At 49.0% G+C, this 24,997-nt stretch overlaps 1 protein-coding gene across 1 annotated transcript in view; it reads left to right on the top strand.

Annotated features, from left to right (window-relative positions):
* The window catches only part of ACAP3 (ArfGAP with coiled-coil, ankyrin repeat and PH domains 3), a 212,763-nt gene that overhangs the window by 81,201 nt on the left and 106,565 nt on the right, over window positions 1-24,997 (top strand). Inside the window, exons 2-3 of the mRNA XM_075906591.1 lie at window positions 13,243-13,300; window positions 24,762-24,881. Coding sequence (XP_075762706.1) covers window positions 13,243-13,300; window positions 24,762-24,881 — 178 coding nt within the window. The remainder of the gene's footprint in view (window positions 1-13,242; window positions 13,301-24,761; window positions 24,882-24,997) is intronic.

Raw genomic sequence — 24,997 nt, 5'->3', positions numbered from 1 at the left:
CTTAGCCCAGAGCTAATCTAATCCCATGAAACAAAATGTTCCTCTCAGCTGACAAAGAAGGGCCCAATCCAAATCTCTTTCGGGTCAGTTGGAATCTTTCCATTGACCCCATCAAGGCTGGATCAGGCCCCGATGTTTCATCAATCCCAGTGGGCCCAGCCATGGGCTCAACCCAACTCCTGTGTTCTTGGGAACAGACCTCTGAAAAGCTTACCTTGAACAGGGAAAAGCCACGCATCCCCCCATCAGACAGCAGCACGTTGGGGCGGTCCCTGCTCTCCCAAGCAACCAGTTCCCTGTCAGAAAGGAGGTTAGACACCCCCCTCCTCCGAACTCATGACCAGCCTGTTTGCAATGAATGACTGAATCTGGTGCTCATGCGCCTGTCACGTGCGGGCCCCCAGGGGAGCACAGTGGGGAGCTACACCAGCTGGGAACAGAGGCGTCACCTGGATTTGACTCCCTGGTGCACCCATCTGAGCAGCAGGCTCCATGACAAGATCATTCTGTAAGGGGAACTTGGGGACTGCTCCCATCGCTACTCACATGACCGAGGTGCCTGGACCTTCCCCCCTCGATCCCCAAGAGACCTCCCAGCAGCATCCCAAGGAACACGCTCATTCACCTCACTGAGAGGCGGAGGCGTACGGCTCAGCACTGATGTGCAATGGCAGAGCTACAGGGGGACCAGGCCTGGAATAGCAGGAGGTGCTGCAGGTCAAGAGGCAGATGGATCATCAAGGACTGAGGCCTTCCAGGCGTATCCATGAGGGCTGTTTGTGAACCACCTTACCGTGCTGTTACCTGGCACATCCTGGTCTCGGGATCCACTACTCACTAGGCCATACACCCTTTTTTAAAGAAAAATTGATAACTGTTCATCCTGCCTGTTCCGCATTCAGGTCTGGATACCAAGAGCCTACCCTAGCCTCTTTGCATCACCTCCTCAAATAAAGTACCAACATCGCTTTGGACCAAGTACCCCCACTGAGTACCAAGCCCAAGTCTCATGCAGAACTTTCCTCCTTTGGATACATTTGCCTTTATTCCTACTTCCCAAAGACTGGACCCAAAATTTCCTCCCATGCCTGGTCCAAATATATCAAAACCTTTTTCAGGAGGGACAAAGATGGGGAGCGAATTAGAGGGGCTCCCTGCCTCACCTGCTTGGGTTCCCGCTGCTAGTTTGGCATTGAAGCTGCCTTCTCCCTGGATCTTCAAGTTGATCTGTCGTTTAACAGCTGCTCTTGTTTTGTTGCTGCAGAAATAAGCCCCTCTTTCAGATGGTTATTCTATCCCTGTCTCACAGGCGAGAGGAAACCAAGTGGAAAAATTGAATCCGGATGGGCAATAAGGGGATGATGCATGAAGACATGTGACTTCCAAGTCTGAAGAATAAAAATAGCTGAGAAATCTGCCCGAGAGAAGCCCTTTAATTATTTCTGTTTCTTGCCCAGGCTTTGCCGCCAGCTCAGACAGGCAGGCTGGCATTTCTGTGGGAATAAAGAGCTTGGCGCACCGCATTGTAAAAGGAGGAAATAAGGCTCTTTTTTGGGAAGCTGTTTGAAAGGGCTGGGTGATGGATCAATTATGGTCTGACCTCCATGGGGAGTGGAGAATCTGAACAGGGATTGTGAGTCAGCAGCAGTGTTCCTTCTAATCTTTTCCATCCATGTGCAGATTTTGTCCATCTGTGTGTGGAATAAATTGTATGCGCACCAAAGCATGTGTGAATGTGCACCACCAGCAGAAAGGAAAACCTTGTTGTGGGTGCTCTGATAATCAGCTGAGTGGCATTTGAATCTCTCCTGCGTGGCCACATACGTGCACAGCTTACAGGGAACGCTGGTCGCTAGGACTTTGTGTTCAGCCCAGTCATCACGGGGCTATGGGGGATTCTTGATTCCCATCCTGATATTAGAGCTGTTGCTGGGGACCTGCCTGAGGTAGCTGTTGGGAGAACAAGCTTTGGAAAGGGACAGGCCAATGCTTACCCCAAGTCTGATTGATGTTGCCATGGCTAAGGAGACTGAAATTGCCATGATGATGCATTGGTCCCATGGCAAGCCCTAGCAACTATGCGGATGGACGGAACAGTATTTGATTTGGGTTAATGAGCAGGCCATAAGGCAGAAAGTGAAGCTGAGGGAAATGCCGTACTCACCCTTTCCTAGCCTTTGGGACTCTCTTAATTCATTTCCCCAGGCTTTCATACAGGAAGTGTTTGTGCGTGTGGAGAAGTGTGTGGACGGTGAAAGAAGCAGATGTAATAAGCATACAGGGGTCAGTCTCTGACCAGGAATGGTGACTAGGCGATGTTAATGGACTGCGGACATCCCATTGGCTGAGGTGAGGATTGGAGGTGTGTGGGGAAACTGGTATCATTACTGTCCACTATGAATTCTCTGTTGTGTGGCTAAGCAGAGACCCTTGTTCTCCAGCAGCATTAAATTCCCTCTTGACTATGAGCCATCCCTCCAGCCAATTCTTCCTTTAAAATGCAGCTCACCTTAGCAGCATTGTTAGCTGGCTGGCCGGGGCACGCAGGAAGGGTCCGTCTACATAGCAGCATTATTTCGGAATAACAGACGATGTGAGCGTCCACACAACTAACCCATTATTTCAAAATCATTTTGAAATAACGGGAGGCTTATTTCAGTGTTTGTAAACCTCATTCCATGAGGAATAACACCTCTACCAAAATAGCTATTTCGGAATAGTCGTAGTGTGGACGCTCCATTGCTGCTATTTCGAAATAGCTCCTCCCCCAGGCCATTCACAGTAATTACTCCCCAGTGCATCCTGGGGCTCTACATTGAGGTAGCACATCCACATTAAGGGATCCTGCCACGGACTAATTTCCAGGCTTTCCTGTAGTATGGACACACTATTTCAAAATAAGCTATTTCCGAATATTTTTTCTGGAGTTGCTTATTCCAAAATAATCGTGCAGTGTGGACGTAACTGAAGGGTTTCTATTGTGCTAGCAGAACCATGCCAAGATCTATCAATAACACCCCCGCTGTGACTTTGCTGGAAGCCTAGGGTCAGTGCGGATGTGGTCAGAATTCCAATGAGGCACCAACGTGTAATTGACAAGTTTAGTTAAAATGCAACTGTGGGCAGGATACAGAGCTTTGTTAGCCACTTGAACACTGCTCACTTTCCTCTTCCAACCCAGCCTGGGGAGCTGCAGCAGAGCAGAGCTGTGTTTGTGGGAAATATGATAGTATTGTGCTGAGATCTTACTCTTAAAGAATAACATTTTTAAAAAGAAATAGCATTGCTATTCTTGGGCCCTTTGCTGGCATCAGAGAAGATGGCACTTGTCTGAAAACCCAAGGCAGCCAATTCCCTTGCTTCGATTGGGGGCGAATGGCTTTCAAGGTGCTCCATCTGCAGAACTAAGTCAAGTTGCAGTGGGGGAGGTCTCAGTTGGATATTAGAAAAAACAATTTCACAAGGAGGGTGGTGAAGCACTGGGATGGATTCCTAAGGGAGGTGGTGGAATCTCCACCCTTAGAGGTTTGTATGGGCAGGTTTGATAAATGTATCTAGATCATATCACCAGTGTTTCTCTCTGCACCATATATTATCTTATATACATTTATAGTAGGACTTACTTAGCTCTTATAGGGTGCGTCTATACCACACCATAACTCAAAGTGAGATATGCAAATTGCGTATCTTATTTCGATGCTATTTCGAAATAGCTTATTTCATCGTTTGGCGCTGTTTACACAGTGCCAAACTTCAAAATAAAGCGCTATTCTGAAACATCCCTTACTCCACGTAAAATGAGGTTTACAGAGACGTCGGAATAGTGAGCCCAAAATAATGGGCATGCTGTGAAGATAGCTATTTTGGGGTACTCAGGTATCCCGAAATGGTATTGCAGTGTAGATGTAGCTATACAGTGCTTCCTAGCCCTAGATCTGAGAGCCCTTCACTCAGGGTAATAAGACTCAGTAGCCCTTTTTTGCAGAAAGGGAAGTTAAGGCACATCACAGGTCAAAGGAGAAAATCTGTACCTAAAGGTTATCTGGAGCCAAATAATGTTTGGAGACGCAACCAAGTCTTAGACTTTATATCTGACGGACACTTTTTTGAGGTTCACCAGTTACCTGAAAGGCTGGTCAAGTCTGATTAGACATAGGACTGTGCTGGTAAATTCTGGATCCAGATTTCAAATCTCCCCTCCCACCTCCCCCACAAAAGTGTAGGGAGTTCAGATCCAAGATTTTGGTTGGGTCTATTGTAGGGATAGAGGCCAGCTGGGAAACCCAGATCTTGATCCAAATAATGCTTATGAACCTGCCATCTCTCCCTCTACTTTGGGATCCTTGGCTTTGGGTTCATCGCTGATGGCAGGAGGAGGTCAATCCAGCTATCCGGGGTGCAAGAAGGGACTCTGAAGCTAGGGAAGGAAAGAAGTCTGGGCTAGGTACAGGAGCATCTGAAGTGCCCAGCCGGTAGAATCACTTCTTTTGTCTGTATCAGTACATGTTTCCCCCTGTGGTGTGGGAGCCAGCAAGACCCAGATGATTTATCCCAGCTGCAAAGGGCACTTACATTTTCTCTATCCAATGTTGTTTGAAAAAAACAGATCCCAGGTCATCTTCTGGAGCACAAAACGGTGATGAGCAATTCACGACACTTCCTCTGCGTTGAAACTTTGGCTTATATCAGGAAGTAGATTTGTTTTCGGGGGTGTGTCAGTTTCTCTAAGTAAGCAGTGAGAAACTTTCTGCACAGCGCATCAGTGGGACTTCAGTACGTCTCACGGTTGCAAGGAGTCAGAGCATACCTGGCACATGTAGAAATGATAGGTGCCTTGCTACAGAACCCAGACAAAGGAGAGAAAGCAGATCTTGGGCCCAGTACAATACGGATGCAAGAAGATACAATGCCTTTGACCGCAAAGGATTTAGACTGGTTTAATCTAAACCAGGGCTACTCAACTTTGGAAGCCCCAGAGGCCACAATGATACTCACACCACATCCCGAGGGCCACAAATTAAGTGTGGTTGAATATATATGCAAATATATGCAAATATCTTTGTTCACACTGATGGGCATGAATACAAAGATTAAGCCTTAAGCCGCAGACCCAAATGTGGCTAGCGTAAGCCAGTTAGCACCTCTCAGGCTCGGACCACAAGGCTAAGTAGCCAGCACATCCCACAATGCCCCGGTGCTCCCAGCACCTCCTCCCTGGGTGCTAGAAATGCCGACACTCTGTACCCGCTGTTCCAGTCAGCCCATCCGCTTGTGTCTTTCAATGTTCACCCCGCCTGGGTGAGCTTGCCAGATGCTTTCAACAAAATCCCGAACATGGCAAACTTGGTTGAACAAAAAAAAACCCTGGGAGACCAAAGTTGTTGAGCAAAAAAAAAAAAAACCAAAAAAACAAAACCGTCGCTGCACCTTTAAATGGCCCTGCACTCCTCACTCCCACCCCAGACGCAGCAGGGGAAAATGTCCCTGCCGGGGTTCCGTCCGAGGGAAACAGGAAATACCGGACATTTCAAATATCTGGTATTTTCTGTTTGTTTTTTTTACTGGACGGGGGACCTGAATATCAAACTGTCCGGGCGAAAACTGGACACCTGGCAGCCCTATGCCTCGCAGCTGTGGAGTGTGTTCCCAGTGGAGGCCATGTTCAAAGGATCCCACCTGCAGGCCACGTGTTGAGCCCTTATAAACCCAAACCGCACCGCGGGCCGCAAACAAATGGGCCGCGTGTCGAGTAGCCCTGATCTAAACCAGAATATGGCCCATCATGGCCAAAATGGCCAGGAAGGATACAGTCAAACCACAAGACAGAAACAGTTTTGCATGAAAAGAGAGGATGCTGATAACATATGAAGCTTTCTCTTGCTCATGAGTAACATCGTGTGGCTTGGTGGGGAGGGGGTATAATAAACTCAAAGCAGTACATCACAGTTTCCAAATATGCAGCTAATTTAGATTTAACAAGACAGTTATTAGAAACTAGGTAACTAGACTCCTTAATTCTTAAAACAATACACATACTCTTTGAGGCTTAACAGCTATGGGAAAGATCTCTTTATGGAAACCACATTTATAGCAGATTGGGAAGGGCTGTGTGTAACCAATTAAAGCATCTGGTTCAGAAACAAATATGTAAAAGATAAACAATCTGCCCTGTAGCTGTTAAACCTCAGCAAATAAAGGCCAGCTCTTGAGCTGGTGTAAATCAGCAGACCTCCGTGGAGCGAGGGACTGGACTTAATTTAAGGGTGGGATGGTTTTCTATCGTTCAAAACAGGCGGTTAGAAATCAAAGGCTGTATTATCCGCTAGCGTAGAGTGGGCCCAGAGAGTTCCTATAAACAAGAAGTGAGAAGATGAGGGTCTTGAGGAGAACTTGAAAGCAAGCACAGAGAGTGATGGCTTTGTCTTAGAAATGTTATGAAGGAAGAAGCAGTGAAGTTTTCTGGAGCTGCGTTAATTTACACAGTTGTAGATTTTCTTAAGCTGTCGATTTTCAGTGGGAGTTAGGAACCCAAATAGAAGTTGGATGTGTAACTTCATTGAATCCATCCTGAACTTTTTCTAAAGACAGTAGGGCTGTGTCTACACTGGCATGAATTTCCGGAAATGCTTAAAACGGAATACTATTCCATTTTCAGTTTTTCCGGAAAAGGAGCGTCTACATTGGCAGGCTGCTTTTCCGGAAAAGCCTTTTTTCCGGAAAAGTGTCTGTGGCCAATGTAGACGCACTTTTCCGGAAAAGACTTCTCGGCTGTCTACACTGGCCCTTTTCCGGAACAGTGTTCCGGAATAAGGACTTATGCCCGAGCGGGAGCAGAATAGTTTTTCCGGAATAGCGGCTGATTTTGTACAGTAGAGCATCGTCGCTTTTCCGGAAATTCAAGGGCCAGTGTAGACAGCTCACAGCTTATTCCGGAAAAGCGGCTGATTTTCCGGAATAAGTGGCCCAGTGTAGACACAGCCTAGGGCTGTGCTCAATTTACACCAGCGAGTCTCTACATTTTTGGCCTGCAGCCCACCCTGCTCAACACAAACCTTTTTGCAGACCAGCAGCCAACCACCCATGATGACAAAATGGGTGCAGGATGGGGTGGGAATGTGAGATCTGGGCAGGAGAGAGGTTGATGACCTCCTGAGGTCACTTCCAGCTCTATGATTCTATGCAGGAGGGGGCTGAGGGTAGGGGGAGAGAGGGAGCAGGAGCGGGCTGAGGGTGAGGAGGTCTCCGCGGGAGAGGGTAAGAGATGGCAGTGCAGGGTTTGGGACCTTGCTGCTCCCAGGCCCCGCCCCCTGCTGCTCCCATTGGCCAGAGTTCCAGCCAATGGGAGCGGCAGGGAAAGCCTCCAGGGGAACATTTTCCTGTGCTGCCATTCCCCCAGCTGGGAGAGGGGGAGCAGCAGTGCACAGAGCTGCTTCCTCCCCCCACAAGCTGGATCTGGACCAAAAAGCTTGTCCCCCTCCTCCTGCAGTGGGAAGCTGACACTGGCACTCCAAACAGTGAGGGGGCAGGGCTAGAACACCAGCTCAGGCTCCCCTCTGTGGGCGGGGGGGGGAGAGTAAGCAAGCCCCAATCCTGCAGCCCACCTGCAAGACAGTCAGTCCACAGACCACACTTTGAGAACCCCTGAGAGTTGCACCCCAGGACTCCTGGGTTCTTCCCCTAGCTCTGTCATAAATTCTCAAGTCATGTAATCCAAAATATTCCAGCTTGGCCTCTACGTTAGAAGGGTTCAAATGCTGGGGAGAGAAGGTCTCTAGGCATGGACGTCAGACCAATACAAGGCCAGAGAAGTTGGATACGATAGCAATGGGGGACTGACTGGAGGGAGGGGATGTGGACAGAAGACAGACAAGGCAAATGATCTTAGCAGCTCTATTTTGCATTGACTGGAGCTGGGGTAACACAGAACATAACAGGATCCTCTGATATGCTAGTTCAAATCCAACCCTGGTTGGAGGAGACTGAAAAATTCATTACTGCAGGCAGATCCGATAGCAGCCTACATGACACATGCTGATGGTCTCAGCCCCATTCTGAGCAGCTCTGTAAGGAGATAGTGCTGATCAATGAATAGGCACGTTCTGATTCCACCTCTGCCACTGATCTACTGGATGACCTTGGGCAAGTCACTTGCACTCTCTATTTCCCCTCTCGTGCTTTTTCCTTGCTTGGATTGTAAACTCTTCAAGGCAGGGACTGCCTCTTACGAAAAGACTGTACAAGGCTTGACAGACGTGGGATTCTATTTCATCTGGGGTCTCTAAGGGGTCACCTTATACAACTAATAACCACATGCACAAATGCCCTAGCACTGCTAGCCCTCCCCCTTGAGCGCTCACTGTGCCTGGAGAATGGACTCCCAGTCCTTGTTGGGGTCTTCCTAGAGCAGACTCGTGTGTGTGTGTGTGTGTGTGTGTGTGTGTGTGTGTGTGTGTGTGTGTGTGTGTGTGTTGGTGCTACCCTTGGTGCCCCTCTTCTAGCGGTGAAGAGAAACCTTTCATCTCAGACTTTCCTGCTTAGATGTTGGTCCTTGAAGCCGGAGCAGAGCACTTCTCAGCATTCCGATCCAGGCCTTCCACATCTCAAACTCTCTGGATAGTGCAGGGAATGGTTCCGCCCCTTATAAGATTACGACGGGATCTTGGGTTCTTGGCTGCAGCCTGGAGATGCAGAGCGATTCTGCTGAGTCCACAGGCACCCAGGTCAGGTGGGTCTCGTTAACCCCTCCCAGAAGTGTAAAACATGAGAGGAAGCAAGAGAGGGGGTGAGATAGAAGGTCTTGCTCAGAAAAATTCCCCCCCGCCATCCGGCTCTGGCGTGAGCCCAGCCGAACCTGAACTCTCTGCACGCGAGGAACCAGGTGATGCTGATGTCTGACAACATGCACTTAATGTTCAGTCACAACAGGTCATGCGGCAGTGTGTCCTATGACTGTGAACTCTCCGTGTGCAGAGCACCCTCAGGCAATGAGAACCCTTTCACACACCCTTCTAAACACACTGCTGCATTGACTGCTAGGAGATTACATGACGTAGACCAGTTTGTTTCTGCTCCCCCCTAAGGAAACAGTCCCACCGCTTGCCATGACCCTTAGGAAACAACAAAACAGCCTCAGAACCTGAAGGCCCAGGATGGCAGAGAGGACCTTCCCTCGCCCCTCCCAGCATTCAGCAAGAACACCATCGTGATTATTTGCGTATTTCTGTAGCGGTCAGTAGCACCCAGAGACCAGAGTTGTGGATCAGGCCCATTGTGTTTGGTGCTGTATGTCATTAAAAAAAGAACCGTCCTTGCCCCAAAGACCTTATTGTCCTCACATACACTGGGTATTAATTCTCCTTCAAAGCAACTGGGCGAGTGGGGCGGCTGCCCCGGGCCCCGCGCTTCAATAGGCCTCGCCCTGCCGTGTATCTGCCGCTGCTGCCCTTACCTCCTGGAGCTCCCTCCGCCGCTGCCCTTCGCTGCGGGTCCACGAGTGTCTCCGTTAGCCCGTGGCATGCGCATGGCGGCAGCTCGTTACCATGGAGGCAAAGGGCGACGCCTGCCCATGGCCCCCAGGTATCCTGCTGCTCCACCCTCCTGCTCTGCCCAGAGAGAGGCTGGGGGTGGCGCGGTCTCTCCCCCGGGGGGAGCCCAGACCCCTTTCCCGTCGCGCCCAGGGGCAGAGCGACCCGCCCGCCGGGGAGACCCCGTCTCCTCTCGCCAGTCCCCACCTCCTCCCACTCGTGGGCGCAGCGCGATCCAGCTCCACAGACAGCGCCCGTCCCCCCACACGTCCCTGGGAGCAGGGGGAGTTGCCAGCTGCCCCTGCCCAGCCAGGAGCTGTTTGAGAGGCTGAAATGGTCATTTTGGCCTGTCTGATGAGTCAGACACCCCTGCCCGCTGGTCCTCCCTATGGCCCATCTGTGCGCCATCCTCCACGTAGCCACACCCTGCCTGCCCCCCAACCCGAGTACCCACACGCTGCCTGCCCCCCAAGTCCCAATACCCACATGCTGCCTCTCCCCAACACCCAATGCTGCCTACCCCCAAGTCCCAACACCCACACGCTGCCTGCCTCTGCAATTCCCAGCACCCACACACTCCCTGTCCCCCCCCAAGTCCCAACACCCACACGCTGCCTGCCCCCCAAATCCCAGCACCCACACACTGCCTGTCTCCCCGCAAATGCCAACACCTAATGCTGCCTGGACCCCCAAGTCCCAACAGCCACATGCTGCCTCTCCTCAACACCCAATGCTGTCTACCCCCAAGCCCCAACACCCACACGCCCCCCGCTCTCCTCCAAGTCTCAACACCCACACTCCACCTGGCCCCCACAAGTCCCAATGCTGCCTGGCTGCAGAACACCCAACGCTGCCTGGCAAATACCAGTCATGGGCAGCCAAAGAGAATCGACTGTGAGCCAGGAGCGTTTTGTAGGTCTTTCGATTATATCGATTGAAAACGACCTGTGTAAAGAAATGGACTTTACTGACATAATTGAAGAATGTGCTGCCAAAAGAGCTAGACAGCTATAGTAGACTTAAATATAAATGAAAATTTTTAATTATTAATGCAGAATTGTGTTTAAGAATGAATTACAATATAATTAAAATAAAAAATATCCAACTAAATTAAATTTCTATCAAATTTACCCAATTCACATTTAATATGAAAAATAACTTTCGATTTGCGCATTTGACGCCTTTTTTCTATTTTCTCTCCAAAGGGGGCCCCCACGAAATTGTGCTGCCGTGGGCCCCGCAAAACTCTCGTCCGCCCATGGTGGCAGGACTGTAATAGGGACAGGCATAGCGTGCAAGGAGGAGAATTCACACAGCCATGTGCTGCATCACATGGTTGGTGTTGTCACTGAACGTGCACTGTAAGTCTTCTGAATCATCTGGCTTCTCACAGCACCCCAAGGAAGGTTTCTGGGCATTGTTGGGAGAGGTGCTTGCTCCTAAAACTGGGATCTGTGATCACCTTAAAGGTTCAGGACAGAGCTGACCTGCTCGAGATCAGTGCCTGGACTTCTATTTGATTTATTTCCTTTGTGGGGAGGGAGTCTCCGGTCTCCATTTGGGCCACAGGATGTCGGCCACCTTGTAGCAGTGTTGGATGGGAACTGTGTTCCCCTATAGGAGGTGCTGTTTGTTTATTTCCCTTGGAAGACTGTTGAATGTGGAGAAGTGTTGAGTTTTCCCTGCTACTTGCATGACTTCTGCAAGAGAGAGAGATGGGCTGAATCACAACATCACATGGCCTGTCAAGCAACGTTCCCTCTAATTTTTTCCTTTTGTGTGCAGAATAAATGTTGTGATGTACACTAAGCATGTGTGGATGTGCACCACCAGTAGACTCACATGCTGCCAGCTGTGGGCGCTCTACTAATCAGAGGAGCAGCATTTGAATTTCTCCTGGGTGGCTGGATCAGCTTATAGGAAACACTGCTCCCAAGGTCCCCTCCAGCCTGATATTTCTATGATTATATGATCAGAGCCAAACTCTCCTCCCCAATGCAGTGGAAGTTTGGATCTGGGTCCAAATTCTGTGACTCTGCCCTATCAATCATTTTTTATTTGTCCTTCATGTTTTAGCAGCCTGTCCTTAGGCACCTGTTCATCCACTTAAAACAAGAGCCTTTAGAGAATAGATTGTGTTGTCTGATCGACTAATACCCCATGGATTTTCTCCTGTTTCCTTTTGGAATTGTGTGCATCACATCCTGGGCTGTAATAAAACCCCATGAATTGGTGCTGGGCCAGCACATCCTTCCGCCCAAACCTTTTACCTGGACACGTGCCCAAGGCTGGACTTCTAAAAAGCAGTGGACTCTGGGTTGCATCTGTGTGGGGCTCCAGATTGCTGTGAGGTGGACCACATTTCCAGGTGCTTGCTGAAGGGAACAGCTGCCCAGCTGTGGACATGTGATCCCAGCAAGCTGGTCTCCTAGGGAAGGCTTCTGCGTTACCTCACGTGCAGGCAGAGTCTTGCCTGAGAGAAAAGTGGATTTATCCCAAAGCCTTTTGCCAACGTCATTTGCATGTTTCCCGTAGTGGGGGAGGCCCAAATCTGAATGGCTTCATCCTGTCACCAGCACCCAACGAATGGAGAGAAAACAGATCCTATAAGCACTGAATGGATCTCTCCCTCAGACGGCCAGGCTGCTAAGGGTAACGCTCAGGCCGTGTCTATTTTTTGAAATTAGCAAAGTTGACTTAACTCCCGATTTAACAAAATCGAACTTGTGTGTCCACACTGCAGGGAAGCCTCAAAATTAGTCCCAGGCAGGCTCCGTTAATGTGGACTCGCTACCTCGGACTTAGAACCCCAGGAAGCCCTGGGGAGTAATTCGTTCGAATGACTCTGGGGATGACTTATTTTGAAATAGTGATACCGGAGCGTCTACACTCCCGCTATTTCAAAATATCTATTTTGGAATTAGCATTACTGCTGATGAAAAGCAAGAGTATGGATTTCGAATTAAGCGGCCCATTATTAACTAACGGGCTGGGTCGTGTGGACGCTCTGCTTATAAATTCGACCTGAGGGGGGTTATTTCTAAATAAAGTCCTAGTGTAGGGCTCAGAGGCATGTGTGAGGGAGATAGTAACGGGACCAAGAAAGGCCCATCTTGGGCTCAAGGTTTGCTGGGCTTTAGAAGAGGCAAGCCAATGTGTGGGTGGTTTTGAGGTATCGTTATGACCCAGGATCCAGTTTCACCAGGGCGATGAGCAGGCACAGCTAATGCTGGCTGACAGTGGGAGGTGCCCCCATTTAGCTCAGTTGTACATTTTCCCTTTAGGGTCTGATTCTCCTCTTGTTCATGCTGTAACTTAACAGTTACTCCCTATTTACGTGAGTGTAAATGAAATCAGAATAAGACCCAGTGGGTGGTGGTTTTGCTGTATGTTGCCCTCGGTCAATACAGCCCAGTAACTAGCCAGTGACACTGACAGGAGATTGTCATTAATGTCCTCCCCTCCTTCCAATAGCTTTTCATTGGCCTAAGAGCAAAATCCACCCCAGATAATGTAGGATCCTGGAAATGGAATTCTCGGCTTTTATGGCAACTTCTGTACAGGAAACCCCAATTGGTGTGTGTGTGAATTTTCACCTCTCTCCTCTGTCTTTTGGAGCCCTCCTGATATTTGCCTTTCCAGGACAGTTTGGCTTTTCTGCCCATCACCTGTGTTTAGGCAACCAGCTGATTCCCCCTTTTTGCTGTTCTGATTACAGGGCGACCATAGATGAAGTGGAAACAGATGTGGTGGAGATAGAAGCGAAGCTGGACAAGGTAAGATAGAGAAGCTGAGGGAGAGGCATTGGGGGAGATGAGGGCGGGTCTTTGGGTTAGGGACGTGGCCACCCCATCTTATTCTGGGCAAAGGGCCCCTGCTCAGACGGTCAGGAAGTCGTTGTTTGATATGCTGGCTTAGTGTATATGATCATGCTTTCCTGTTCTGGCTGTCTGCAGCCACGGCTGCTCAGCTGTACACAAGGGAGCTGGTTGCTCCCTTTTAGCTGAAATGCGGTCAGGAGAGCTCCACTTTATTGTGTCTCTGTTTCCCCTTCCACGGTGTGTTGCTCTTGTCTATTTGGACGGGGAGCGCTTTGGGGCCGGGATGTGTCTTGTGCGACGGCTGTGCAACACCTAATTCGGTGTAGCTGTCGCTTCAGCTATGGCCTCTCAGTGCCACTGTGACCGAAACAAACGTGCAGTGTTCGCCTGGTTATGATGTCTGTATGTACGCAGTCTCAGTTGGTTACAATAGTGCACATTAATGCAAAGCTGGGGTTCACCCATGGAGAGTGTGTGGTGTTCAACTGGGAATGGTTTTTCCCATGTTGCGTTGAATCTGTTTCTAGTGTTCTAAAGTCTTAAAAACCATTTGCTATTGTCACAGTCGGCTGAAATATTTTCCCTTGGGAGAGGATGTCTGGCCTATTGGTTAGAGCTCCACTGAGGAAGTTCAGGATTCCTGGATTCTACTCCAGTCTCTGCCAAAGTCTTGTTGTGCAACTCTAGCTTCTCTGCCCTGCCTTTCTTCCATCAGCAAACTAAAGATAACACCTATCATGCACAGACTTTCTGTAGCTTAATGAAGGTTTTTAAAGGGCTTTGAAGTTCTTGGATGAAAGGTGCTATCGAAATGCAAACTATTATCAACTATATATTTGAGTGAGTTTGTTTGTCTGTCTATCTATCTATGTCTAGACTATGGAGTTTTTCTGGGATGCTGGAGATATCCTGGAAAAACTCCGCTGTGTCCAGAGAACTCGTCTGCTTTTCCAACATTTTTTGTGGGAGAGCAGACGTGCTCTTTCAGAAGCCCTGTATTCCTCTTCCAAAAAAAAAAAAATCGGAAAAAGGAACGCAGATTGCGCAGCGCAATTTGCGAACCTTTTTCCGAAAAAAAGCAGCAGTCTAGACGTAGCCTCTGTGAGTGAGTGTGTCTGTCTGATCAAGAACTCTTCCTAAATGGTAGAGTCATAACTACAAAATTTGGTAGGCAGCTTCCTCTGAGTGTAACTTAAAGCAAGGACAGGATTTGGTTGTGCCAGGACAATGGGGGTATGTCTACACTAGCCACCCTAGTTCGAACTACGGTGGCTAATTTAGTCATTTGAACTTGCAAATGAAGCCCGAGATTAAAGTACCCTGGGCTTTATTTGCATGTTCCCGGGCGCCGCCATTTTTAAATGCCTGGTAGTTTGAACTCCCTGCCCGCGGCTACACGCGGCACGGGCTAGGTAGTTAGAATTAAAGCTCCTAATTTGAACTACCGTTACTCCTCATTGCAGGTCTAAGACCTTGAGAGGTCATCGAGTCCAGTCTCCTGCCCTCACAGCAGGACTAAGCACTGTCTAGATCATCCCTGACAGATGTCTGTCTAACCTGCTCTTAAATATCTTCAGTGATGGAGATTCCACAACACCTCTAGGCAATTTATTCCAATTTATTCCTTCCCGACCAGCTGTGAGAGACCACAGCTGGGAGCTGCCTGGCCCAAGGGTTTGGGGAGGCCGTGCAGGCTGCCCACCAGTGCTCCCTGGGGGGGGGGGCACACTGTGACCAGCAGCTGCTTTCCAGGACAGGCTGAGGTGTTGGCTGCTGCCGGCCAGTGGCTTGCTGCTGGGGTACTTGTTGCCCTCTGTGATAACTCCCTCCTGCCGGACCCCGCCCGTTCTATTTTATGAGAAACAATTGAATTCCAGACATATCCCATGATCCTGGCACAACCAAACCCTGACCTTGCTTTAAGTTAGGAGAAGAGGCTCCCGAATGTGGTGGTCTTAGCTCTTATCGTTTCAGAGGAGTTCACCACTGGCCTCTGCTGGATAGAACCAAAACTGCACTGAAGCTAGACTTCCTGAGTCATAAGATCATCGTTTCCCCATTGGAAGTGCAAATCCGAAACTTGCTTGTCTACTACGCTTCCTCTCTCCTATTGTATGTGCATGCTTGTTATGGTAAGGGTGTGCGTGAGTGCTTAGCTTGGCATGGTTGATCTGTTTAATGGAGGGTTTCTTCTGCTGGGCATTACTCACTGACTGGTTTCTCTTACTGCATGTTTCTCTGGATGATGGGACTTTAATTTTAGACAACACAGCATTGAACCAAGTGCTAAACAAAAAAATGCATTCAAAGAAACAAAAAAGAAACACATGGATGTTGCAAAAAGATGTGGAAAAAGCAACAAGGCAGGTCAAAATTTCCTGCTTTTTAACCTCACTTGTGTCCCTTTAAAGTTTTCAAGTATCGGTCTGGCTGTGCTACTGCATCACTTGGGGAGGTCTCTATTACCAGCTATGGATCCAAAATCCTCCATCAGCAAAAACAGTTTTCAATATCCAGGCGCTTTAATGGAAAAGGAGTTGAAACAGTCTTGGATCCAAGTCAAGACACTTAGTGATATGAGATCACGTCATCCCTTCAAACATCTGAGGCATCAGCCACATTGTTTCTGAACAGAAGCACACAGGACAGAAATGTGGCAGAGGAACCAGCAACAGGTTTGGATTTTAGCAGGAGATGGTGTGCAGCTAGAAGGAGAGAGAGCTTTCGCATCAGACTCAGAGGTTGGCTTTGTTCACGCCACGAGCCCTAAGAAATTGGTAGTCTGCAGGAAATGAATAGGTGGTGTTAGTTTAGTTCCCAGTGCATAGGCACCTGTCTAAGTTAATCAGCCCCCATCATGGAAATTGGAAAGAGCCCTGAATTGTCCACTGGCCCCTATTTTGTCCCTCTGAGGTAGGACTGAGGGACTTTAAGGCTGTGTCTACATTGGTGCGATCTTGCGCCAAAGCGGCCGCTTTTGTGCAAAAACATGCTGCCTGTCTACACTGGCGGGGAGTTTTTGCACAAGAACACTGACGTTCTAATGTGTGAAATCAGTGCTTCTTGCACAAGAACTATGATGCTCCCGCTCAGGAATAAGCCCTCCTGCACAACTGTTCTTGCACAAGAGGCCAGTGTAGACAGGCAACATGAATTTCTTGCGCAAGAAAGCCCGATGGTTAAAATGGCCATCGGAGCTTCCTTGCGCAAGAAAGCGTCTACACTGGCACCGATGCTCTTGCACAAAAGCACATCTCTTGCGCAAAAGCACATGCCTGTGTAGATGCTCTCTTGCGCAAATACTTTAATGCAAGAACTCTTGCGTTAAAGAGAATTTGCGCAAGATCATGGCAATGAAGACGTAGCCTACCTGTACAGAGTCAAGGAAGCTCATTCTGATTATTTCATTAGTGCCATTATTTTGGCTAGTCTGTGGGTAAAGCCCGTTGGTTTCCAGACTTGTCAATCTGGAACACTTTGTTAGCACTAGAATTCTATGAACCGTCAGGACTCACAACGTCCTTGCACAGATGAATAAATAAATGCTTATGAGTTAAAAAGAGAGCGAATTAATTAGAGCTCCTGTGGCCAGGGACTGTCTTTGGGCATTCTCCAGTCATCCGTGATAGGCTGCTCTCCAAGCACCTTCCATGTGGAATGACAGGTCTCATGAAATCAGATCAGTTTTCATGCTGTTTCTACCGTCTTGCACCAAAATCTCCTGGGATGGCTACTCCTGGAGAACAGTCAGAGTCAGAAATTGGTCCACTCAGCTGGGAACCAAAACAAGTAAAGGGGAGTTTGGAGCCAGCAATTTGAAGCTAAAGGCCCCCATTGAAATTCAAAGTGGTTGTGCTTTGAGGGTTCGGTCTGGACCAAATTCTGTTCGTTTTGCTCACATTTAATAGCAATGTTTATATGGTCTGGATTACCAGGGTGCTTGAGGGTTTCACAGTCCTTAGTCCCCAGGGTGGGGCTGAGGAGGAGAGACTTGGGGCATAGGAGGGGTCTCCGGCTTTGGGGGGTGGGTCAGGCCTGAGGCAGGAGGGGCTTGCCTTGAGTGGCTCCCGGTCAGCAGTGCAGCGGGGTGCAAAGGCAGTTTCCTGTTTCATCTGGCACCACAGCCCCAGCCAGCAGCAGGTTCCCAGCCACTGGGAGTGCGGAGCTAGTGCTCAGGGCAGGGGCAATGCACAAGCCCTGTGTGCTCCTCCTCCCCCCATATAGGAGCCAGGCCTGTTGCCGGCCACTTCTGGGGCGCAGCACAGTCTGCGGTGCCAGGACAGGCAGGGAGTTGCCTTAGCATCCCCGCTGGTCACCTGATCCCCTGACAGCAACAAGATCCAGTGCCCGACATTCCACCACCCTGTCCTGGGTCATGACAGTTTGAAAACCACTGCTCTATCCACTGGCAATCCTTCCTCCTTGGGAACACCTGGGCTGTATCTAGACTGGCCAGTTTTTCCGCAAAATCAGCTGCTTTTGCGGAAAAACATGCCAGCTGTCTACACTGGCTGCTTGAATTTCCGCAAGAACACTGACGATCTCATGTAAAATTGTCAGTGTTCTTGCGGAAATACCATGCAGCTCCCGTTCGGGCAAAAGCCCTCTTGCGCAAATGATTTGCGCAAGAGGGCCAGTGTAGACAGCACAGTACTATTTTGCGCAAAAAAGCCCCGGTGGCTAAAATGGCGATTGGGGCTTTTTTGCACAAAAGTGCATCTAGATTGGCACGGACACTTTTCCGCAAAAAGTGCTTTTGCGGAAAAGCGTCCATGCCAATTTAGACGCTCTTTTCCGAAAATGCTTTTAATGGAAAACTTTTCCGTTAAAAGCATTTCCGGAAAATCATGCCAGTCTAGACACAGCCCTGTGGAATAAGGTGCTATTCAGTACAAGTAAGGGTGTCAGGATCTGGCTCTTAAAGTTTAAGACTGAACTCTCTGCCCTTCCTGTGGTTTGGTGGGTTTCTCGGTCTTTAATTGCTTTCTCCAGTTAGAGGTAGAAACAGTTATTTCTAAACTGTGCAAACCCGGCTACTGCTTTCCCTCTGACCTCAACTTTGCCTCCAGCTGTTGCAGACGCTTTCCTTCCTATGGTGCCCAAGACTTTTAGTATTTCAGGAGTCTTTCTGAAGCTAAAGAACATGATTTCAGAGCATGTGCATGCTTCATGACCCTCAGCTACTAGGAACACAGCCTTGGCCGTGTGTGCGAGGAGGTATTTTAAAACCCGCCACGTTGCAGAATAAGCCGAGTTTCCTTTCCAGAGGATCTGTCCAAAGCCCCTGCTGTCCATCTGGGCTCCAGATGGCACAGGAGCTGCCTCGGTTTGTTTTCTTTCTTTTAGGTTGGATGGAGCAGCACAAATAGTCTGCTAACACCCAGGTCTGTTCTGCCAAATGATAGGAACAAGAGAGAAAGGAGGAGTGTGAGAACTGCATTCAGATCTTACTCTGCTAACACAGCTGGGACAATCTACTCACCGGATGGGCTGTGGAGAGAGTTGGCCACATTTATTCAAAATGGCTTGCCCCTCTTTCAAATGGACTATTTTGGTTTCTCCCCCCAGTGGAAAATTGCTGGGTTTCCTGAAAAAAAAATTCAGTTTCCAAACATTTTTGATGGTCAAAAGCCAGCGTTTTCCATTTTGTCCAAAAACCGAAACATTCGGTGGCAGGTTTTGAACAAACCCTTCTTGCGTTTGTCATTTCTTTGGGAGTGGAGAAGCGGGCACAGCGGGCTGGGAGGGTAGTGGAGCAGACTCTCCAGATACCCTCCTCCACAGTGAGTTCTTTGGGGACCCCTGTTGCTGCCCTGCACTAGGCCCTATAATTCCCTGGGCTGTGTTGCTCAGGGAGGCGGGAAGGGGGCAGAGTGCTGGTGGAGCTGGGCTGGGCTTGAGGAAGGGGCAGAGCTGGGGTGGAGCAGAGGCAGGGCAGGGATGGGATCTGTGGCAGAGGAGTTGCCCTGGGCCGCACACCTGAGGGGTATTACCCCAGGCCCCATCTCCCCCTAGGGACAGCCCTGTATGTGTGTGTATGGAAATCCCTTGTTGCTGGACACTTTCCAAGCAGTTGTGACTAAATGAGTGGGTTGCAGTGGGACTCAACCGAACTCAGCTCTAGAGCTTTACAGGACGTGCTGTGCACCCATCTTTAAAACAAAGAACTGGGCCATTTGGACTAACGTCAGTGGCGTGGTAACCGTCTGTAATGTCACACTAAGAGGAGAATCAAATGCCCTGCCTGCAGTGTTCTTGCTAACACATCCCTCTCTGGAGCCAGGGTCTTAATGAAAATAACTATCTAGTATCATGAGCCACTCAGTGGGGAATTCCAGAATACCCTTCAGATCTTTACTACTCGCAGGTAGTATTTCCCTGGGATCCTAAGTCTGCCTGCATCTGCTGCACCCCCCTGCCAAGTCACTGTGACATGGGCAGTGACTGATTGTTAGCTGGAGTACCTCCGATGTTGCAGGGATCTGGTTCTTGGTTCTACACACATTACACAGCTTAAAAAACCCCAAATCCTCAGATCCTTTATATCTGATAAATGTCTGCCAGGTTGCTAAACGTCACAGCCTCTGCCTTTGCTTTCTTCCCCACTCTCAACCTCCTCCCTAGAAATCCAGAGAAAACATCTGGAGCAAACTCAGGCCCATACGCAGGAGGGGTGCGAAGGGTGCAAACGCAGCCCCCCTCCCCCATGCCATGCTGCACAACAGAGCTGCGGCGCCGCGTCCCAGCTACCACCTCAATGCCCGCCAGGGCCATGCAACCATGTGCGCACGCGCCCAAAGCGGCTCCCGCCCTGCCCTTCAGGTTGGGTCCCGCTAGCCAATCAGAAAGAACGTTCCGTGGCATGCGATGCCCCAAACTTGCTCAGTTCCGGGGAGATGCCTGCAGAAACTGTTCCATGGAGACCATGGAAAGGGTGGCTGGAGCAGGCACTTCTTACACAGCTGTGTTTAGTACAAGCCCAAGTGAGTTCACCTGGGCTCAGAGGCAGTCTCTCCTCTCTCCTCTTAGGGGAGGGGTAAACGCTGTCAAGCAGCAGTGCATGGAGGCTGTTCACAGTAGTGAGAGATGGCAGAACAAGGAGCAATGGTCTCAAGTTACAGTGGGGGAGGTCTAGGTTGGAGATTAGGAAAAACTATTTCCCTAGGAGGGTGGGGAAGCACTGGGATGTGTTACCTAGGGAGGTGATGGAATCTCCATCCCTAGAGGAGTTTAAGACTCAGCTTGACAAAGCCCTGGCTGGGTTGATTTAGTTGGGATTGGTCCTGCCTTGGGCAGGGGGCTGGACTTGATGACCTCCTGAGGTCTCTTCCACCTCTTTGATTCTATGATTCTATGAATGCAACAGACTTAATTTCTGCAGACACTGCTTTGAAATGAGGCAACGCATTCCTAAATTGCTGGTGCGCTGTGACCACAGCTTCTGAAAATAATGAGACCTGTTTTGCTACTCCCTTTCGTCCCCCATGTTGGTTGTTGTATGACCTGTTGTCTCTTATCTCACACAGCATGTAAGCCCTTTGCAAGAGGGGCTGTCTTAGTGTGTGTAAACATGACTATTTTGAACCCCTTTACATTTAAAATAAATGTGGTCCACATTTACAAAAAAAAGGGCCTCCTCAGAAATTCCTGTGTACGGGCCTGAAACTGTCCACAACACATCGCTTAGCCCTGCAGCTGAGTTCAGAAATCTCCACTGAATAGTTCTAACAAATCATTTTGAGCACACAAGTGGGCTGCAAACCATCCACTTCAGCTACTCACCCTCTCCCCCCCCCCCTTCTTCCTCTTGCTTCTGATATATTTGTAGAATGCCCAGGGCTGGCCCACAACATTTTGGCACCTGAGAGGGGGAGCTCAAATGACACCCCTATGCCCCCTTGCTTGGGCCAAAACTTTGAAAGGTCTCAATTCTGCCCTCCTTCCTCTAACACAGCACTCCACCATCTCTGTGCATCTAGAGCAGAGAGAATACATGTGCACCAGAAGCAGACACAATTCTCAACACTCTGGGTCCTAGTAGCGCCCCCCCAAAGTCTGGCACCTGAGGCGGCCGCCTCAGTTCACCTCATGGTAAAGCCAGCCCTGAGAATGCCTTCTTGTTACCGTCTATGTCTCTAGCTAGATTGAGCTCGTTTTGTGTCTTTGCCTTTCTAATCTTGCCCCTGCATACTTGTGTTGTTTGCTTATATTAATCCTTTGTAATTTGACCTAGTTTCCACTTTTTATATGACTCCTTTTAGATTTTTAGATCACATAAGATCTCCCGGTTAAGCCAAGGTGGGGTCTTGCCATGTCTTTCTAGAAGCAAGAGGAAGACCAAGGACAGGGCAGGCCCATTGCTCAGTGAAGAGGGAGAAACAATAACAGGAAACTTGGAAATGGGAGAGGTGCTTCATGACTTCGTTTCAGTTTTCACCAAGAAGATTGATGGTGACGGGATGCTTAACATAGTGAATGCTAGTGGAAATAGGGTAGAAGTTAAAATAAAAAAAGAACAAGTTAAAAATTACCCAGAAAAGTTAGATGTCTTCAAGTCATCAGGGCCTGATGCAATACATCCTAGAATACTCAAAGGGTACGTCTAGACTACATGCCTCTGTTGCGAGAGGCATGTAGATTAGGCTACCAGACATAGTAAAATGAAGCGGCGATTTAAATAATCGCCGCTTCATTTAAATTTACATGGCTGCTGCGCTGAGCCGACAAACAGCTGATCAGCTGTTTGTCGGCTCAGCGCAATAGTCTGGACGTGCGGGTGGCGACATCAAAGGTATTTGTCGACCACCCAGGTATACCTCATTCCAGGAGGTATACCTGGGTGGTCGACAAATACCTTTGATGTCGACACCCGCGCGTCCAGACTATCTTGCTGAGCCGACAAACAGCTGATCAGCTGTTTGTCGGCTCAGCGCGGCAGCCATGTAAATTTATATGAAGCGGCGATTATTTAAATCGCCGCTTCATTTTACTATGTCTGGTAGCCTAATCTACATGCCTCTTGCAACAGAGGCATGTAGTCTAGACGTACCCTTTGAGTATTCTAGGATGTATTGCATCAGGCCCTTTTGAAAGATAGTAAGGTGATAGGTAACAGCTAACATGGATTTGTAAAGAACCATGTCAAACCAATCTGATAGCTTTCTTTGATAGGATAACAAACTTTGTGGATAAGGGAGAAATGGTGGATGTGGTATACCTAGAGTTTAGTTAGGCATTTGACATGGTCTCATATGATCTTTTTGTCAATAAATTAGGCAAATACAGCCTAGATGGGGCTACTAGAAGGGGGTGCATAACTGGCTGGATAACCATTCTCAGAGAGCAGTTATTAATGGTTCACAATCCTGCTGGAAGGGCATAACAAGTGGGGTTCCGCAGGGGTCTGTTTTGGGTCCAGTTCTGTTCCATATCTTCATCAACGATTTGGATATTGACAGAGAGAGTACGCTTATTAAGTTTGCAGATGATACCAAGCTGGGAGGGGTTGCAGGTGCTTTGGAGAATAGAGCTATAATTCAGAATGATCTGGACAAATTGGAGAAATGGTCTGAGGTAAACAAGATGAAGTTTAATAAGGACAAGTGCAAAGTGCTCCACTTAGGAAGGAATAATCTGTTTCATACATACAGAATGGGAAGTGACTTTCTAGGCAGGAGTACTGGAGAAAGGGATCTAGGGGTCATAATGGACCTCAAGCTATGAGTCAACAGTGTGATACGGTTGCAAAAAAAAGCAAGCATGGTTCTGGGATACATTAACAGGTGTGTTGTGAGCAAGACACGAGAAGTCATTCTTCTGCTCTACTCTGCACTGATTAGGCCCCAATTGGAGTACTGTGTCCCGTTCTGAGCACCACATTTAAAGAAAAATGTGGAGAAATTGGAGAAGGTCCAGAGAAGAGCAACAAAAATGATTAAAGGTCTGGAGAACGTGAGCTATGACTGGACTTGATGATCTCTTGAGGTCCTTTCCACTTCTACTGTTGTATGATTCTATGATTCTCCCATCCCTGGCCAGCGTGAAGGAGCCTTTTACCACTCCACCATCAGGCATGTGGTTGTGCCTCAGTTTCCCTACCACCTCCAGTCTTCCCCAGACTGGGAGGGTGATCTGGCCAGACTAGCAGAGTGATCTGTCAGATTCATCTTGCCCTCTGACAGCTGATGCTCAGAAATCCTGAGATTTGGCCATGCCCTCACATGGGGGCCCCACCACCCCAGCAGAGTGGACTGGGCATGTATGCCTCTTCCCTTCCTGACAGGGATGGTAGCAGCCGCAGGAGTCTCTTTCCTCTCCTGGGCAGTGGAAGTGTAGCACCCACATGGTGCCAAGATCCCCCTGCTGTCCCTCCCAGAGTTCTGTAGGATTGTGGGGCCAGGTAGTTTTAGTCCCACTGCTCCTACCTCTGCCGCAGGCTGTCAGAACGCTCAGGCAGATATCAGAGCATTGGTTAAACCCAGACCACCTTTACCCCAGCTCAGGCTCTGGCCTGGAACTATTTTCTTAAATGACAGCTGGGGATTTGACGTCACTTCCTGATTCTGTCCTGCAGTGGTTCTTTCTGTTTGGATTCAGATGTTCAGACTGATAAACCTCTGGGCTAAAATTGGCAAGACTGTCTCCATTCAGGGGTGTTTCACAACAGGGGGGCTCTCTGACTGTGGCCCATGCTGGGAGTGCGCGCGTTGGTCTCCCACTAATGGCCAGTCAGTAAACTAGAGTAATGCAATGGCTGCAAACAAAGTTACCGCACTAGCCCAACAAACAGCAATGCAGGGTTTTACTGCTGACGGTTGTGAGTTCAAGACATGGCATCAGTCCCATGGATCAGACTAAACCTAACTCAGTGAGTTTTATTTGGAAATCAGACAAGACCATCCTTAGGATTGACGAAGCCCTGCACAGTACTATGAAATTAGTGGCCCGTCCCCAATGGCAGCTGGGTCGTGGGCGAGAAGGTGATGATTTTTTGGAGCTGTGATATGATGATCTTCAGCAACACACTAATGAAATAGTTTAACAGCAAATTTTAAACTAAGGTCCTATCGACTAACACACAAAAATCAGAAACTGACCGGGGTTGGCAAACACCTGTTAAATGGCTCCATTCCCACTTGGCTGGCTGTTTCACGGGTTCTGCTAATAGCTCTGGTAGGCTTTTCCCACTTGGAAGTTAACTAGACCCTCTCCAGAGGAAGCAAAGCCGCAGGACAGGGATAGGAAGAGGTGGATAGGTGGCTATTAAGACCCGAGGGTGCCCCAAATTTTCAGATGCCCTATGCATCTGTGTATTCTGTGCATGGGTAAGAACGGCTCTGGGAGCAGGTTTCTTTGCAAAACTCTTTGGCCAGCCCGATAGCACATTCCCCACTCACGTCTTTTCCTCTTCCTGCAGCTGGTGAAGCTCTGCAGCGGGATGATTGAGGCTGGGAAAGCCTACATCACCACCAACAAGCACTTTGTCAGCGGAGTCCGAGACCTGTCCCAGCAATGCAAGAAGGATGAAATGATTTCGGTGAGTTGCCTCGGGGGGACGAGGCATCAGAAAGGGTTAAACTTTCCAACAGGAGACTGGGGCCTTCTATAGAGGAGGAGGACTGCGGGGGGTTCTCTCCACACAGCGCTAATAGA

This window comes from Pelodiscus sinensis, chromosome 23 (assembly GCF_049634645.1).
Source record: "Pelodiscus sinensis isolate JC-2024 chromosome 23, ASM4963464v1, whole genome shotgun sequence".
Lineage (NCBI taxonomy): Eukaryota > Metazoa > Chordata > Testudines > Trionychidae > Pelodiscus > Pelodiscus sinensis.
Note: the sequence above shows the minus strand (reverse complement) of the source record. Positions and strands in the feature narration are given on the sequence as shown.